Source organism: Psammomys obesus, unplaced genomic scaffold (assembly GCF_907164565.1).
Source record: "Psammomys obesus unplaced genomic scaffold, mPsaObe1.curated_primary_1811, whole genome shotgun sequence".
In the NCBI taxonomy this organism is placed as follows: domain Eukaryota; kingdom Metazoa; phylum Chordata; class Mammalia; order Rodentia; family Muridae; genus Psammomys; species Psammomys obesus.
The window spans coordinates 3,535,229-3,551,877 of NW_026594462.1; the positions used below are offsets into that span (position 1 = coordinate 3,535,229).

The 16,649-nt window shown below is 47.9% G+C and overlaps 1 protein-coding gene across 3 annotated transcripts; it reads left to right on the forward strand.

Moving 5' to 3' along the window:
• Positions 1–1,147: 1,147 nt before the first annotated feature.
• On the forward strand, positions 1,148–15,817 carry Irf4 (interferon regulatory factor 4). 3 transcript variants are annotated; one of them, XM_055619080.1, is made up of 9 exons: positions 1,148–1,188; positions 2,394–2,639; positions 3,626–3,812; positions 4,654–4,742; positions 5,422–5,566; positions 6,848–6,955; positions 9,165–9,518; positions 12,957–13,069; positions 15,005–15,817. In XM_055619080.1, the coding sequence occupies exons 2-9, from the start codon at positions 2,424–2,426 to the stop codon at positions 15,143–15,145; spliced, it is 1,353 nt and encodes a 450-aa protein (XP_055475055.1). In that variant the 5' UTR covers positions 1,148–1,188; positions 2,394–2,423; the 3' UTR covers positions 15,146–15,817. The 3 variants fall into 3 exon arrangements, with proteins under 3 accessions (XP_055475055.1, XP_055475056.1, XP_055475057.1); XM_055619081.1 differs by having other exon boundaries at positions 5,425–5,566; XM_055619082.1 differs by lacking the exon at positions 6,848–6,955.
• The last annotated feature ends 832 nt before the right edge of the window (positions 15,818–16,649 follow it).

A 16,649-nucleotide genomic window follows, 5' to 3' on the forward strand; every position in this document is an offset into this window, starting at 1 on the left:
GCCTTGCAGTGGCTGAAATCAGCTGTTTCCTAAAGTCTAAGACCCATGGTAGAAGACGAAAAGAAAAGCCGAGAAACAAGTGAAATGAAAGAGCTTTACAAACGTTCCAAGTTGACCTGTGGTGGCGGTGATTTAAAATCATATAGAAAGTGGTGATCTGACTGTTTATCTGACAATATGAAGTAAACATATGCGCTCCCGGCATCCAAGGTGGGCTGGAGAAAGTCAGTGGTGAACGCTCAGGGAGTTAAATCGGAGGGTCAGAGACAACACAGGAAATAAAGTAAAACCCTCAGTCGCCTTAGCCTTCATTTCTACTGGGGGCATTCGTACCCCACCGGTAAATGCCTTCTATGAGGCTGAGGTTAAAACTATCATTTTAAGGTGAATTGACATCCGGAAGTGCTAACTACCTGAACGCTTAGGGATCCCCCGTCTCTTTTATGTTGCCATAATTGAAACTTTGGGGGCTGTGCATTGTCTGAGTCATCTCAATTCATCGGTTTCACACACTCAAAGTGTATAAGCATTTCAAACACAGTATTTGGACTACGCTTTAAAAACTCGCCTTCCTATTTTCTTCTTAAAAGCGTGATGTTCTCTAAACACTGCAGAGAGACAACCTTTGCTCATGCCAAGGATGCTCAGCATTTCTCAGTCTGTCTCTTCTTTCACGTGCTGTGAGGACCAGGTCTCCCGGGCTCCAGAGCCTCCACCACTTCCCAATCTGGCCACGCCAGTAGTTTTGAGGGGTTACTAGTTAGCCTCCTTGCAACTTCTAGGATGGAGCCCAGATCCCCTTTGAGTGCCTTGTCCTCCACAGGAATGAGCCATAGTGACTGTCTCACTGGGCTGAGGATTTCCGAGTGCGTCAGACTACACAGACCCTTCCACTGGAGGGACTGGAGAAAGTCAAGGATCGTCCGCAGGGAGACAGCCCCTGACCCTATGGGCTCCAATCCAAAGCTCCTGTCCCAGCAGGATACCTTAGCCTGGCCTGGCCCGGGGCAGGGATGGAGGGCCGGTCCTAGCCTAGGAGAACCACGCCCTCGCAGGCGGAGCCGCCACGCCACGCCCACTGCCGCGCTCCGCCTCCGGTCTATAAAGTTCCTCTTTCTCACCTCACTTTTGAGTTTCACCACTTGAACTTGGGACCCTTTGCTGCCCTCAGCTCAGAGTGCGGGTGAGGTAAGGCCTGGAGTCGGGCAGAAGGAGGAGTGCGAGGCTGGTGGTAGAGGACGGGGCGGGAACGAGAAGCCCGGCTTCCATCTCTGAGCCCGAAGCCCCGAGGCTGCTCGGCCAGAGAGCTCCCACCCGCGCCCGGCTCCCCTCATCCGAGCTGGCCCAGGACGCGTGCACTGCGTGTTCTGTGTGAAGCTGCTCGGGCGGCCGTTCCAGGACATCCCCACGGGCTGGGCGGGACGAGCTAACGGGACTGTCGTGTCATCAGTGGGACACGCACGGGCGGCAGCTGGTCCCTAGAGGGACCACCCCTGACCTTGTCTGCTCCGATGAGAAACCCCTTTCCCGGCCCCGGTTCAGAAGGGACCAAACTCCTCGGGGGCTGCAGCGCGGGATTCCTAGGCGAGAGCTAGGCGCTCCGAACTTGCGGCGCTCGGAGCCCCTTCCCCCACGCCTCCCTCCGCTTCCCGCGCAGGGGAGCTGGCGTGGCTGTGCGCAGCATCCCCTGACCTCCTCCCTCCCGCCCGGGGTCACGCTGACCCTCTGCAGGCTGCGATCTGCCGCTTCTTGGCCGCGCTGCTCGCCCCTCACCCGGGCTTCCACTTGTTGCTCCCAGGGCCCACGGGAACGGTCTCTGTCTGGGTAGGCCTGGCATTATTCCGGGGGGCAAAGTGAGGATGTCGAAGAGGAAAGGCAAGGGAGGGGAGAGCGAGGTACTGCACACCTGCAAGGCGTGGCCACGGGACCTGGACTAGGGCTAGTCCACGTGCGAGGTCCTTCTAGCCCGGGGCCTCCAGGGTAGCCTGAACCCAGGAAGGGGGCGAGGGTAGAAACAGAGTGAGGGCAAAGTGGGGGTGAATGCAGCTTGGAGCCTGGCAAGTAAGCCAACGGGGCGCCCGCGACGGTGCCAGACTTGGGGTCTGCGGATAGTTGTGCGTCCCGGAGCTCGCGATGGAGGGCGTTGAAATCCTGGACGTTGAGGGCAAGATGGGGCGAGAGGATGGACCCCCGAGGATGGCGCTCGCCCAGGGGTGCTCCCCACCACTTCGCCCAAGGACCCTCTCTTGGGTGACTCCGGAGACACTGGCGCTGCGCGCGGGCACCTCGCAGCCTCAGATACCCCGAGGCCTCGGGGTCACTGCCGAGAGTTTGGGACGGGGAGCCCCGCGAACGAGGCGAAGGCGGCTGCAGGGAAGTTTGTCTCCCCGCAGCGGCGCGAACGCGGGAGGTCGGCACGCAGCATGAACCTGGACGCGGGCGGCCGGGGCGCAGAGTTCGGCATGAGCGCGGTGAGCTGCGGCAACGGGAAACTCCGCCAGTGGCTGATAGACCAGATCGACAGCGGCAAGTACCCCGGCCTCGTGTGGGAGAACGAGGAGAAGAGCGTCTTCCGCATCCCGTGGAAGCACGCGGGCAAGCAGGACTACAACCGTGAAGAGGACGCCGCCCTCTTCAAGGTCAGCAGCAGTCAGTCGGGGATCTCAGGGCTGGGGAGAGTGGGGGGGCGGGGGGAGGAGAGCCTGACAGCTCTGCATGCGCTGTGGCTTCAGAGCAAGCTCTCCCCCCCTCCCCCGGAGGTTTGGTGAACCCCACCAGGCAGAGGCTGGAGTGGCTAGCTTGGCAGAAGTCCGGGGAGAAGGGAAAGAGGTTGCAAGCTCTCCGGGAGTTATACAAACAGGAAGCCAGGTCCCAACACTTAAGTTTGTGAGAAGGAAAGTACTTTCAGCTTCAGGAGCATCCCTGGGGGCTCAGAGGTGCCCTGAGGCTAGGGCTCCTGTTGCATCGCCCATTAGGCTACTTCCTGCCATTACCACCACTGACTGCTAGGACCACTCTCTGCTTCCCTGTCTCCGTTTTGCTACTTTTCTGAGTTTCTCTCTCTCTCTCTCTCTCTCTCTCTCTCTCTCTCTCTCTCTCTGGGTTTTGTTTGCTTGCTTGGGCTCCTCTGCTGTCCGGTTCCAGTTCTGGAAGCTTCCATTTCTGTTTCTGTTTCTTTGGGTGGCTTTGATTATTTCAAGTCTTTCCCTGGGAGGCCCCCAGCCCGTGTGAGTCCCTCAGGGCTGATGTCTCCAGAGAGCAGGCTCACTGAACTGTGAAGCCCCCAGCCTCCACCTGCCAGCAGGGCATGGGAAGGGGACTTCCTGCGGGAATTTGTTCCAAGTACCTCTGTGACTTTTGTAGATGTCCTCTCTGGGGCCTGTCCCTTCCACAGCTCTGTCCCTAGTCTTGTCCACACTTGATTGAGGCACTGGGTGTGTACAGCCTTCCCTATCTCACCAATGGGTCCTGGGTGAGAGGTCCTTTCCTTAGAGGGCCCCCACGACCTCCGTGTCCCACGTTTTGGGCAACAGTAGAACTGAAACACCAACCTTCCTTTCTGAAATACAGTCCACAGATTCCTTTTGAAGATCCGAGCTTGACTTTTCCTTGCATTCATTCTCAGGCCTGGGCACTCTTTAAAGGAAAGTTCCGAGAAGGTATCGACAAGCCAGACCCTCCTACTTGGAAGACACGGTTACGATGTGCTCTGAACAAGAGCAATGACTTTGAAGAACTGGTAGAGAGGAGCCAGCTGGATATCTCTGACCCCTACAAGGTGTACAGGATTGTTCCCGAGGGAGCCAAAAAAGGTAGGGGATTTCCCCAACATGGGCCACGGGAGAAAGGCAACGTGACATCCACGGAGCCTTCATTCCTACCGTCGGTCACTTTCTGCTGCTGCTGTCTGGTAGACGGCTACCTTCTGCCCCATGGTTAAGCCCAGCATTCTCTTTGCCCATGCTCTCTGGGTTATAAGTCAAAACCATAGGCGTTAGTATAGGCTTGCCTCTCAGTCTTTAAACCCGACGGGTGTGTGGGTATGCACGTGCAAGCACTGTTTCCAGTTAGTCCCTTCAATCAGGATATGGACCAAATTTCCAAACAAAAACTGGAAGATCCATTAAAGCTTTGCTTGACTAATGTCCTTTAGTAATTAAGCATTTTTTCCCCCACAAACCCCATAAATATACACATCTATTGTGATAAAAAATACCAGAGTTCCTAGTATGACATGACCTGCTGGGGTACTTAGGAAAATTAAGATCTTGAGTTTCTTCTTTTCAACATTCTAACTAATGTGTCTGAAGCCCGGGAATCTGCATTTTGTTCCAGTCATGCTGGGTACTTCAGCGAGGCACCACCTCACCACCAGAAACCACTCGGTGGATCGCAGAGCCCTGTGTGGCGTCTCCTTCTCTGGTCCTCACACACCAGTCAGAGCTTATCTAATCATCTTAATGACATAGACAAATAAACCCCTGGAGAATTATTTAAGAAACAAACACATGATAGGTTAATTAATGTGGCTACGCATTCTAAAAATCAAGTGCTCAGGTACTTTTATGAGATTAGCTGACCAGTTAAGTCAGTTCCTTGTTTTACTCTGCAATGTTTCTTTTTTTTTTTTTTTTTTTTTCCTCAAACTCTCAGGAGCAAAGCAGCTCACTTTGGAAGACACACAGATGGCCATGGGCCACCCTTACCCCATGACAACACATTACAGCTCTCTGCCAGCCCAGGTATGTAGCAGACTCTTGATCTTGTAGAAGGCTAGTCTACAACTTTGGGCGGGCCCCAGACAGGGGGTCCCCACAAATAAAAACCTCACTACTACCTTACTATTTGTTATGGCTAGTACAAATGCTGAACAGACTCCTGGGCATAGAAGGATGTTTCAGTTTCAACAAGGTGTCACTGTCCCTGATGCCAGGCTTAAGTTGGGGAGGTAGGTGTCCCACCTGGGGAGGTAACACTTCTTCTGATGGTCAGATCTTCTGGGAACCAGACCTTTTGTGGAAGTCAAAAATTTTGGAAGTAGTACTCTATCATGTGAAACCACAGGGCAGCTGACTTCGTTAGTCTTCCCCTATGTGAATCACAGTACTGTTTCATTCACTTTGGTGGCTTAAAAGGGGCAGATTTCACTGCAGTATTTTTGGTGCCAGGCTCAACCATATGATGCAACTTTACAAAAATCGTGGCTTTACACAATGCCCCCATTGTGAGTTTAGACCCTCTATGGCTTTTTTTCTACCTAGTGTGATAGACAGTTCTTGCCACTTATTGGGCAAAGTGACTCGGCTTCTGGCCAAAAAAGAAGAGGTTCCCTGAGGAGTTTGGATGCTATGAAAGGACCCCGGTCCGTCTCCCCCACCCCCCACTGATCTTTTCCTCTTAGCAATCCCTGTGCTCTGCCAGCAGGTTCATAACTACATGATGCCACCCCATGACAGGAGCTGGCGGGATTATGCCCCTGACCAGTCACACCCAGAAATCCCATATCAATGTCCTGTGACGTTTGGCCCCCGAAGCCACCACTGGCAAGGCCCATCTTGTGAAAATGGTAAGGAGTGTGCCAGGGAAGCAGACAGAAGAACAACCTGGGCTTAGGGTGTGGGTAACCCTGGGTGGCCCTCCTGGGCAGCACCACAGGGCTTCCCCCTTCCACGGAGATGCCAGACAGACATCCCATGCAGATGGTGTAGGACAGAGGGTTAGATTTTGTCCATCTTCCTACTGATGGATATCACTGATGGACAGCCATACTCTTTCCCTAGTCTGTTTCTTTCTACTCTTCTGCAAAGGAACCATAGGACATCTGTGCCCAGCCCGTCTCTGCAAGGACTTAAAGAAATCATTGCTAGTCATGCCCCTTGAACAGTGATGAGTCATTTGTCGCTGTTCTTGGTACTAAGGAAGCAAAAGTAATCCACAAAATATCTCTACAAATACTTTAGAGTGTCAGGCTCCAAATGAACTACAGGGCCCTCAATGAGTTCTCACAGAAGAAACACCAATTAACCAGACACAGAAATTTTCACATTACATTCAGTGGAGCTTTGGTCATTTCGTATTTATTTAGGCAAGTGCACTGGGCTACACCCCAAGGCCTTTTTTTTTTTGACTGTTTATTTTAAGATAGAGTCTTGCTAAATTACCCAGGCTGAATTGCAGTTTGACCCTCCTGCCTTGAACTCCTGAGTAGATGGGATGCCCCTGGGCTGGGCATAAAACAAGCTTTTAGGACTTTCAAGTTCATTATTTAAGTAGAAGTCTTGACACGGGTCACCACATGAAGAGCCCTTTTATATTGTTCTGGAAATAATTTCCTTGTCACAATTTCATCTCCCCTCAGCACCCGCATTCCATCCATGCTTAGATCAACCTTGGTTTAGTGTGACATAACTTCTCTGCTGCAAGGGAACATGGTTCAGTTTCCCCCAATCTTACAAACAGCAAGCAGAATAAGTGAGGGTTGAATAATTAATTTATTTTTTCTTAAACCAGCATCATATAAATTTGAACTCTGGTCCTTCTGGGAACTTGCTGAGTGGAGTGATGCAAATTCCCTTCCTTCTGGGCCTCAGTTTCCCTGTTGATGAGTTCTGGAGAGAGCTCCACGTTTCCCTTCAGAGCTGTGCTGTGACTCCTTCCTTCATTACCCTGAATTTTCTCTCATTGGTTTTTGGCCTTTGCCTTATAATCATACTGCAGTCAGTGGTTGTTGATAGCCTGTCAAGCTGGGGTTGGAAGGTGATAAGGCATAGCTTCTACCAACTCAAAAGCCTCCCTGCACCCAGACTCTCTGCTTAGACGTTGTCTGGTTTTTTATTTGCAAATGCAGGTTGCCAGGTGACAGGAACCTTTTATGCTTGTGCCCCACCTGAGTCCCAGGCTCCTGGAATCCCCATTGAGCCAAGCATAAGGTCTGCTGAAGCCTTGGCACTGTCAGGTGAGTGCGGCACTTCCTTTAAGGCTCTGAGGGAGGTGGCATCCCTCCTCTGGGTAGGTGAGGTCAGGGTTTAGGCTCTCACCTTACAGGCACTGGGGTCTGGAGTAGGCATGGCCCAGACTATGTGGACATCACAGTGGATAAAGAAATCTATTAGAATCTGTAGCAGCTAGCCAAACATTATCTGGAGGAAGTCTTTAACCTCTAGGTCATTACCTGCCCAGCTTTCCAGGAATGTGTAACCAGGCTCCTCCTCCAGCCAACATCCTCACAGTGCAGAAAGGCTTCATGGGCACAATGGCTTTTCAGTTCCAAACGCTGTTTGTCCATTCAGGGTTAACCACAAACAGGTCCTGAACTGCTTCCAGGGAACACTGGTTCTGGACCCTGGTCTCCAAGAAGTTCTTATGCTTCCAAAGGATCATATAGCTCTGTCACTCTTGCAACGTTGATAGAATTGATGAGCATGTATGGGTTTGATCTGATTTTAAAGTTCTCTTACTAACGAAGGTTGCACCTGGAGATGCCGGCCAGTTTTAAGGAAGCCCCCCCCCCCCCCCACTTGAACCATGCATCCTGTGTCCGTTTAGTAATTAGATACATTTTGGATGCTTTCAAATGAAATTTGAATGCATACTAAAAATGAATAGCTTGCACGTTAGAATTCTCATCACACCCATGGCTGCCTTAAAAGTCTGCAATTGAAAGCACCAACTACATTTTGACTCCCTTGTTCTTGAGGGAGCAGGAAGTTTTAATGTCCATTTCCTTCCAGTTCTGATGGTTAGAGAGACTTTGTGGACCACTCAAAAGCAGCAGAGGCACACTTCTGACCATCAGGGCTCATCACTGACTCTAGAAAACTTCAGACCCTCTCTTGGAACTCTCAAGATGTGTGTGTGTGCCTGAAGCATAGGAAATCAATGTCTATTTATATCCCTGCCATCTCCTAATTCTGGTGACATTAAATGAAATGAGCCCTGCCCTACCAGCCACCTCAGATGGGCAATGCCCCCACTGTTTGGTGACCACTTGACTCGCTGTTTATAGCAGCAGAAATGGAAGGAAGACATGATGTGGGCTGTCAGAACCTGCCCTTGAAGAACTGAGGCTTTTGTGGGTTTCTTTCTCGGGGGTTTGCATAATTAATGATGAACCTTGAGCGTGCTTTTCAGAAAGCTATTCTTTCCAGGCATTGTCTGGGCTCCAACCACCACCATGGGTATTTGTCTGTGCCCGGGGAGCCCTTTGCATACCCAGCTTGCCCTTTCAGCCTGTGGGTGGTATTTTAAAGCGGTTTCTGAAAGCAATATAACCATTTGTCAATAAGTTCCTGTCTTAAAGCTGTTGAAAACATAGTTGTTGGGTTCTTTTCAGAGTTGAACACAAGGTTTATAGGGATTTTAGGAGGTTTTATGTTAGCTATTGGCTTTTAGAACATTTTCTGATCAGTTCCTTCGCCCACCAAAAGAAAACTGACTTAAAAATAAGAAAGTAAAAGCATCATTTTCCATAACCCAGAAACTGTTATCTTAGTGTTTGCCTCCAGTATATCTATGGGAGCTTTGTTGTTTTGTTTTGTTTTTACTTAAATGACATTATGGTGACACTTCAGGGAAGTTCCAGAGCTGTCAACACATTTGCTTTTCTTCTGAGACGTCTCTGTACTTTTTTTTTTTTTTTTCTAATAGAAATTAGTCTTAGAGTGCAACTCCAAAATCAGAATTCAGTTGCTGGAAGATAAATTCCCATTCAGTGGTATTACTTCATATTTTAGACAAAAATGTCACTTCTGCTAACATCATTATCCAAAAAACAAAAACAAACAAACCAACAACAACAATAACAAAAACCTTCATAATAGAGGTACTTTCTAGTAAAATTTGGCTGAAAATCCAAGAAATAAATACTCTCCCCAAGATGAGTAAATGGCCACATTGGTATTTGAAAATGGCCGCGCTAGAGAAATAAGTTTCTTTCTGTGAGCTTGTCTTGGTATTGAATGTGCTCACGGTCCAGCAATTTGTAGGGAATAAGGGCAGCTAACCTCTCTCAGACTCCCTTGGCCCTAGGACTTCCCACTTGTTCATGGAGCATCTTGACACAAGTGTTCCCCCTGCTGTAGTCTAGTCACTAAGTCTTTGGGCCTCTGAGCATCTTGGCACCTGTCCCAGGTCCGTCAGCACTGACTACACAGTTTTGTTCACAGACTGCCGGCTGCATATCTGCCTGTATTACCGGGACATGCTAGTGAAGGAGCTGACCACGTCCAGCCCTGAAGGCTGCCGGATCTCCCATGGACATACCTATGACGTCAGCAACCTGGACCAGGTCCTGTTCCCCTACCCAGAGGACAATGGGCAGAGGAAGAACATCGAGAAGTTACTGAGCCACCTGGAGAGGGGACTGGTCCTCTGGATGGCCCCGGATGGGCTTTATGCCAAAAGACTTTGCCAGAGCAGGATCTACTGGGATGGGCCGCTGGCGCTATGCAGTGATCGGCCCAACAAACTAGAAAGAGACCAGACCTGCAAGCTCTTTGACACACAGCAGTTTCTATCAGGTAAGACACCTCACAATCAGTTAGAATGAAGATGGAGATGGGTGCTGGCCAAGGACATCTCAAATAATAGTGTCTGCCTAACCCAGGCAGAGTCTTTCTCCTGAGATCAATGAGCTCACCCAGGAATAGAGTTTCTGCCTGGTTTATGTCTTAGCTTTGTCTACTGTATGCTTCCCCCTACTAGCAGAGGGCCAGAAAGAGGCTCTATATGAACTGGCCAGGATAGACTGTGGTGCAGATTGATATCTTAATTTATAATCATCATAATCATTATCAGTCTAGGTTTTTATTGAAGCTGTTGTCTTGGTTTTTGGTTTTTGTTTGGAGGGGAGGGGTGTAGAATCTATGTAGCTCAGGTTAGCCTAGAACTAGAGATCCTCCTGCCTTGAGATTTTACATAATATAGCCACCACATTGCACTAATGAATTAAAATGCAGGTTTTCAGCAGCACATGCCCCTCCCCCAGGGTTTATCTGCTGACACCTCAGCAACTAGGGGGTTCCTAGAACAATCAAGAAGGGTAGAAACACATTGTTAACATTCTTGGTTATGAGATGTGTCACCCTTATAAAAGTTCCACACTGCAGGTGGGACCAGAGCTGAGAGGGTAAGGAGCAGCTTCAGGGAGGGGGAAAGTCTGAGACAGCGTGGCCTTATCTCTGGCATATGAAGGCTTTTAATCATGTTTTCCTGAACCTGTACTTCTGGTCTGAATTCTGATTTTGTGTAGTTAAATTAGGCCGGGGCTGGCTTACATGAAGTCATTAGCCATGCCAGGTACCATCCAGAGCCTTTCCCCGAGATGTCTAGCAGAGGATGCCTTTGGGGAAGTGGGCTGCTCTGCTGGCTGCTGCCAGTCCTCCCGTCACACTCTGAGCTTGCTCTCTTCCCTGTGCCCTTTCCAAACAGACCACACCTCTGGCTTTTCTTGTGCTTTCCTTTTCATGAACCTGAACTTGCTTTGCCCCTCTCTTCCGTGTACACCGCGATGTATGGACACTGTTCTGGCCAATTTTCACGAACCAGCACACGTATCATTTTTGCATGTCTATATTTTTTAGTTTGGTAAGAACAGTGCTTGAAATCTGCCCTCAAGCACATGCTCCATGATCGCAGCTATGACGATAAACCATTGTGGAGCTTGTGTTCAACAAACTCCTCTCGTCTTAGTGAGAGTTTAAATTCTTTGACCCCCGGCTTCCTAGCTACCCCCTTACTTCCGAACACCATTCAGTGTTACTTTAATGAGTTCAACTCTTTTAGAGTTCACACGGGAGTCTCATGCAGTCTTTGTCTGTGTCTGAATGAATGGTTAACTTCATTTAACGGGATGGTCTCCGGGCTCATCTGTGTTGTTACAAAGGACAGGTCTTTCTTCTTTTTAAAGGCTTCGTAAGATTTCGTCATGTTATCTACGTCACGTGGCATACTCTTTGTCTGTGTATTCAGTGGTGGGCACTTGGGATGACTCCTTGCTTGTCGGAGCAGCTCTGACTGGTGCCGCTGCCACATGGGAGTACAGCCCTCTGTCCAAACCTGACTTACTCTGCCTTGGGTATGTGTACAGAAAGAGCACTGCTGAATCTTCAACATGCTTCTTCCTTCCACTCATTGGCAATGAAGACACCTAGCAGCACTGTGCCAGGTACTAGTAGCACCAGTGGAGCCTTCTGAGTTTCAGGAACCAATACTTGCTCAGGATCCCCCAAATCACTTTCCAAAACAAATATCCTCTCCTGGGAACTGGGACTCGGGAAAGAGATGCATCTCAGCCTCCAAGGCAACAGCCTGATGAAGACCCTTGTGGCTGGGCATGATCTAAGCCTTGGCTAGGCTAAGCTTTTGTCTCTTTTGGGGTGAGTTCTGGTGTTTGTGGTCCAAGGCAAAGAAGGACAACTTCTGCAGATGGCTGTCTTCATATCCTACATCTGCTCTGGGGTCTGGAAATCCTCATGTGCCCCCCCTCCCGCCAAAGGCTCCCACTAACTCGCTGAACAAGGACAATTGCCAGAGACAGGGCTGTGAGGTGCACTACATCTTGGTGTGCCAGTGGGGGTCCATGCAGGAGGCAAGTGCCAAGACAGAACGGATGCCTTGGGCTGGAAATTTGCTTCCTAGGACTTATTAGTCATCCATAAGCAAGAACTGGTCCCTCTTGTTTTCTTCTTCAGTGGCAGGACAGTGTTTTTGCTGTCCAGAGTCCCCAAGCTCCACAGAGGCTCAGGGAAGCTCATGCTGCTGCTGAGAGGCCCTGTAGCCTCTGTCCCTCGGAATCTCCACCCAATATTTCCAGGTCAGCAGGCTGAGGTGGACTGTCTCAAAGATTTGTGCTCACTTTCTACTCTGACTTGGCCTGTGTAGGTGCCTTCCCAGTGACACTGCTCTGCACTTTACACTGTGTGACTAAACCATTGGGTTTGGTTTGAATTCTGAAAGGAGAAAGACATGCAGGAAGTCAGTTCTGCGAGCTTCTAGAAGCTCTTCAGGTGCAGAGAGCAGTGGAAATCTTTGATGTCTACTCATTCGGGATTTGCACCCTACTAGGGACAGTCCCCTTAGGCACAGTTGAGACTTCCTATCTGATAAGGGTAGAGGCCGCTCCTTTATGTCAGTTCTTTCATGCAGCCAAGACCTGGGAACTCAGCACGAGCAGGAAGAGTTAACCCAGCGATTGCATGTGGCTCTCTTGTTGTCCTTTTTAGCAGGGCTGGGGATGGAAGCCAGGGCTTTGCAGACATAAGGCAAGTGTTCTGCCAGTGGCAGTGCCCCCAGCCATGGACAGGTTTCTTTTCAACAATCTTCTCGTCTGTCTCATGTTTTGGGTAGGAATAATCTCAGCATGCACATCCTTGTGGGAAGGGCTTCATCAGTCCCTTTACCATTCTGTCCCCAAAGTGAGACTGAAGTCTACTCAGGTCTAATGTTTGGAGGTTTAGACCTAGGACCAAGAGGGACCCAGCTGCCAACAGCTGGTGTGGAAGACAGATGCCCTTGGTGCCCAAACACCATGTGGCCTCCATGTTAGCCAGTGATATGTAAAAAATAACCCTGGACCATCAGAACATTTTAATCCTTTAAATTAAAGCGTCTGCTTTGCTGTTTGTTTGCCTCATCATAGCTTCCTTTCTTCTTCTTTCCTGTCCTCCCTCACTCCTTTCTCACTTCTGGGAGTCCAGTGTTGCAAGGCTGAGTTCTTCAACTCCACTCACGTTCCTCAAGAATAATGAAGTAAAACCACCGTCGAGCCAGGAAATCACATGTGAACTCGAACCTGTGGTTTTGTGTCTGGGGTCTTCCCTAAGGGCTAGACTTAGGGAAACAGAGTCCGGGCTCTCCCAAAGCAGAGTTACACATGGCTCTTGTTTTCTGTTCAGCAATTTTACCAGGTGTCTGAGCAGGGTTTTTTTGTTTTTTGTTTTTTCCTTGTGGGTTCTCAGAGCTGCAAGTGTTTGCTCACCATGGCCGACCAGCACCGAGATTCCAGGTGACTCTGTGCTTCGGCGAGGAGTTTCCAGACCCTCAGAGGCAGAGGAAGCTCATCACGGCTCTTGTGAGTACCCGCTTACATCACCGTTCAATCACACATCATGGAGCTGTCCCTTTTAGAGAAGTAGCAAATGAAGAGTAAATGTCAAATCACCTGGGAAAATAAATGTAGACCTTAAAATAGCATAGGAGGAAGCAGGCCCCAGTGAGCAACACAGCTCAGGGACCCACAATCTACTTCCAGCCAAAGTCTGTCACCGCAGAATCAACAGGGGGGATGCCATGAACCCAAGGTTCTGCTTGCCCTGTATTCCTCATTGTTTCAGACAGACCTTGATCTTCCCTTTTACAGGAATTTTAAATAGTTGGTACCAAGTACGGCACTCTGACGTCTCTGCTTCTCATGTGGCTTTTAAGAAGCTGCCTACTCTGGTAGCGTAGAGCATTCCCCCTCAGAAAGCTGCCTGCTATATATCCTGTCTCATAGTTCCTCATAATTTCAGATAGTTCCCATGCCCTCTTTTTATTGTTGGACTTTGGTAAACTATTGAATAGCTGGACAAGGGGTCTTTGGAGGAGATCTAGTCTTCCCATGAATCCAGGTAGGTCGGCCCATCCTCACAGCTAATCCAGTTTAAAAAGGGCGCAACTGTGGCCAGTAAGCATCTTTTTGCAAAGAAAAGGAATGGGTTTATTTAGATAAATATTCAGCGCTCAATAATTAAAAAGTCGTTCCTAATACTTGATGTTTTTAATTAGCAAATTTTAGTTTATTACAGATCTTAGAAAGTATGCAGAACCAAGTAAATGTTACGTCCCAGGATATCCACAGTATCTCAGTGCAAATGGGATTTTAGCTCTGATAGTATTTCGTGGTGAAAACTGAAGATTGCGCCTATAACTCAGTGTCAGGCACTTGCCCAGCAGTTGTTAAGCCCTGGCTTCCACACCCAGCTAGCGATGAGGGTTGGCAGGCACTGAGGTTAATCATCCAGCCTCCTTTCTTGGTTGCAAAAGCAAAACCAAGAAGTAACAAAACTACAGTCTTGAGCATTTTCTCAGTTCTACCTGGTGGTTGATTATCAAATGAGATTGAGGAGTCTAGCATCGACAAGCAATATTTTTAAAAGTAGTGAAAAAAATTACTGCATGGATCGGATTTTAAGGATTTTGGGTACAGTGGACACACACACACACACACACACACACACACACATACACACATGCACGCACGCACGCACGCACGCATGCACATACAAAACCGACAATGATCCTATAGTCAAAGGGCTAAAAATGCTATCATTTGGAAAACATACATGGGCACACCCATGAACTCTCCTGGTTTTCTGGTTGAAGGCTTAATGATATGGGTGCTTAAAGAGTCATTATATATCAAATAACAACAAGGTTTGGTTTATAGATGATTGATTGACACAGCGCATTCAGCCTGACTTGGTGAAGGCTGGCCTTGATTGGGAGTATGATCGATGCTCATAAATGAACCAGATCCACCAGAGCCAGTGAACTACTATTTGCCATATGACTGTTTGGTGTTTGTTCAACTCTGTCTTGTACTCGTGGTTTGGAAGTTTGTCTATTGCATAGTCATCTGGTCACTCAGGGCGAGCCCCGCTTTGTGTCAAACTCATGAGCCTAGCTTACCCTGGATTTTACTTAGCCTTTTGATTTGATCCTTTTACCTGAGAATGTCCAGTTATTTAGTTAAATATCAATTCCAAGAGACAATTGGCTTGAAAATGCCATGTTTAGCTTCCATCATAAAGCCAAGAATTCTATTTCCAGGGCATTCCATTCCAGGTATTGTAAGGGCAAACAAAACTGGTTCTTCAAATGGCTCTGAATGTGAAATGCTTTACTACGTTATCACATATGGCTTATGGTTTTGCTTAGAGTCTGAGGGTCATTTCATGATTGTGTGGTATTGAAGAGAATATTCTAGTGATGTTTTTTATGTTTTTTTTTAAATGTATTATTAAAGGTGGAACCTCTGCTAGCCAGACAGCTGTATTATTTTGCTCAACAAAACAGTGGACATTTCCTGAGGGGCTATGACTTACCTGAACACATTAGCACTCCAGATTACCACCGGTCCCTCCGCCATTCTTCCATTCAAGAGTGAGACGCCAGCAGCAGAAAGGATTTTGTTTCATTGTAAATACCCTGACAAGACAGCTGATTGGCACCCTTTTTCTTTGGAAGAGCTAAGAGATGGGTGCACTGATGAAGACAACAGGGATTTGTGAGGGAAAACAGCTGCACCTGCTCATCAGAGGAGCTTGTCCTACAACAGTGACTGCCATCCATGTCTTAACAGGTGCCGGTACTTTGGTGACTGTGCCCTGACTTTTAACTGTGAAACCATTATCAGTGACGTGTTTACATGTCCTTAAATGCTGGTGTCAATGGGGTTTGCTTGAAGACTGAAAAACTGTGTCGGTGTGAATCCCTGACAGGAGAAGGCAGACTTAAGTGTTATTGGTCTATTTCTCAGGAAAGTAAAGTCTAAACTGGAGACTACTCTGTCCACCAATGAAGAAATTCATCCTTGGATGGAGGAACTGTAGTTCTCCTGGGTCATGCCACAGAGGAAAGAGACTATAATGTCCTATAATGCCCGGATCATGCACTCTATCCAAGTGGACCCTGTGACCTATTTGCTCTCTCTCCTTGGCCTTCTCTAAAAGCTAGATGGTGGACTCTGTTGCCACATACTTGAGTCAAAAAGCATTCAGAATCTATAAAATGGGACATTTTTACATGTCCTTTTGTATAACAATGGATGGAAATAATTCTTTTTTTTTTTTGTCTCCTTTTTTGGTTTTGCATCTCATTCTTTAGAATTGTTGCTGACTTCTTTTTTTTTTTTTGGTATAGAAAGGAAGGAAGGAAGAGCGAGAGAGAGAGAGAGAGAATACTAGAGATAGATTTTTAAAACTCTGCCATTTCCCTGTTTGTTTTGCTGGCCATCAGTAGTCTCCATGGCAACACTGGAGGGCGGAGCTTTCGCGCAGGTTGGAAACTGTCCTGCCACCAGCCATGCAGCTTACAGCTGCATATGCTCAATGGGCTGTTTCTGCTTATTTTGTATATTAGATGCTTCCTTGTGCCAATAATAGTTTGACAGAGCCTCAAAATTAACAGCCTTTTCCAAAAATACATCCTTTTGCAGAATCCCAAAGAATCCCATTTATCTTCATAAATCTGACCCCTTGTGTTCTTGTTACTGTTTTGTTTAGGTGGCTTTTTAATGCTCCAGGAATTTTCTTCTACCACAACGTAATTTCTGTTTCTTCCAGGCTCACAAAGAGTCAACTGCTCTCAAACACACAGCACTCTTTTTTTTTTTTTTAAATGCCACTTTTAATATTTCTTCTTCACTCAGCAGTGCACATTTCATAAGCAATGAAACAGTGGAGTGGCATTTATTTTTTTATGTTTAAAAAGGAACCTGTGACAAGTAATACACATTACATAAAATGTAAGCAATTTAGAGAAGGGGGAAAGTGAAAAGCCCTTTAAATTTAAATCTCCCTTCCTAGAATTAGCTCCAAGAGTTCAGTCAGTTCTCCATTTTAGTTTTCTATACATATATACGAAGTTGTCTTTTGAGGAAGGGAGAGAGT

Excerpts from the sequence above, each read along its gene's own strand:
- Irf4 (XM_055619080.1), top strand. The coding sequence starts at position 2,424 with ATGAACCTGGACGCGGGCGGCCGGGGCGCAGAGTTCGGCATGAGCGCG. Across the intron at positions 2,640-3,625 it reads AGGACGCCGCCCTCTTCAAG|GCCTGGGCACTCTTTAAAGG; the intron begins GTCAGCAGCAGT and ends ATTCATTCTCAG. Across the intron at positions 3,813-4,653 it reads TCCCGAGGGAGCCAAAAAAG|GAGCAAAGCAGCTCACTTTG; the intron begins GTAGGGGATTTC and ends TCAAACTCTCAG.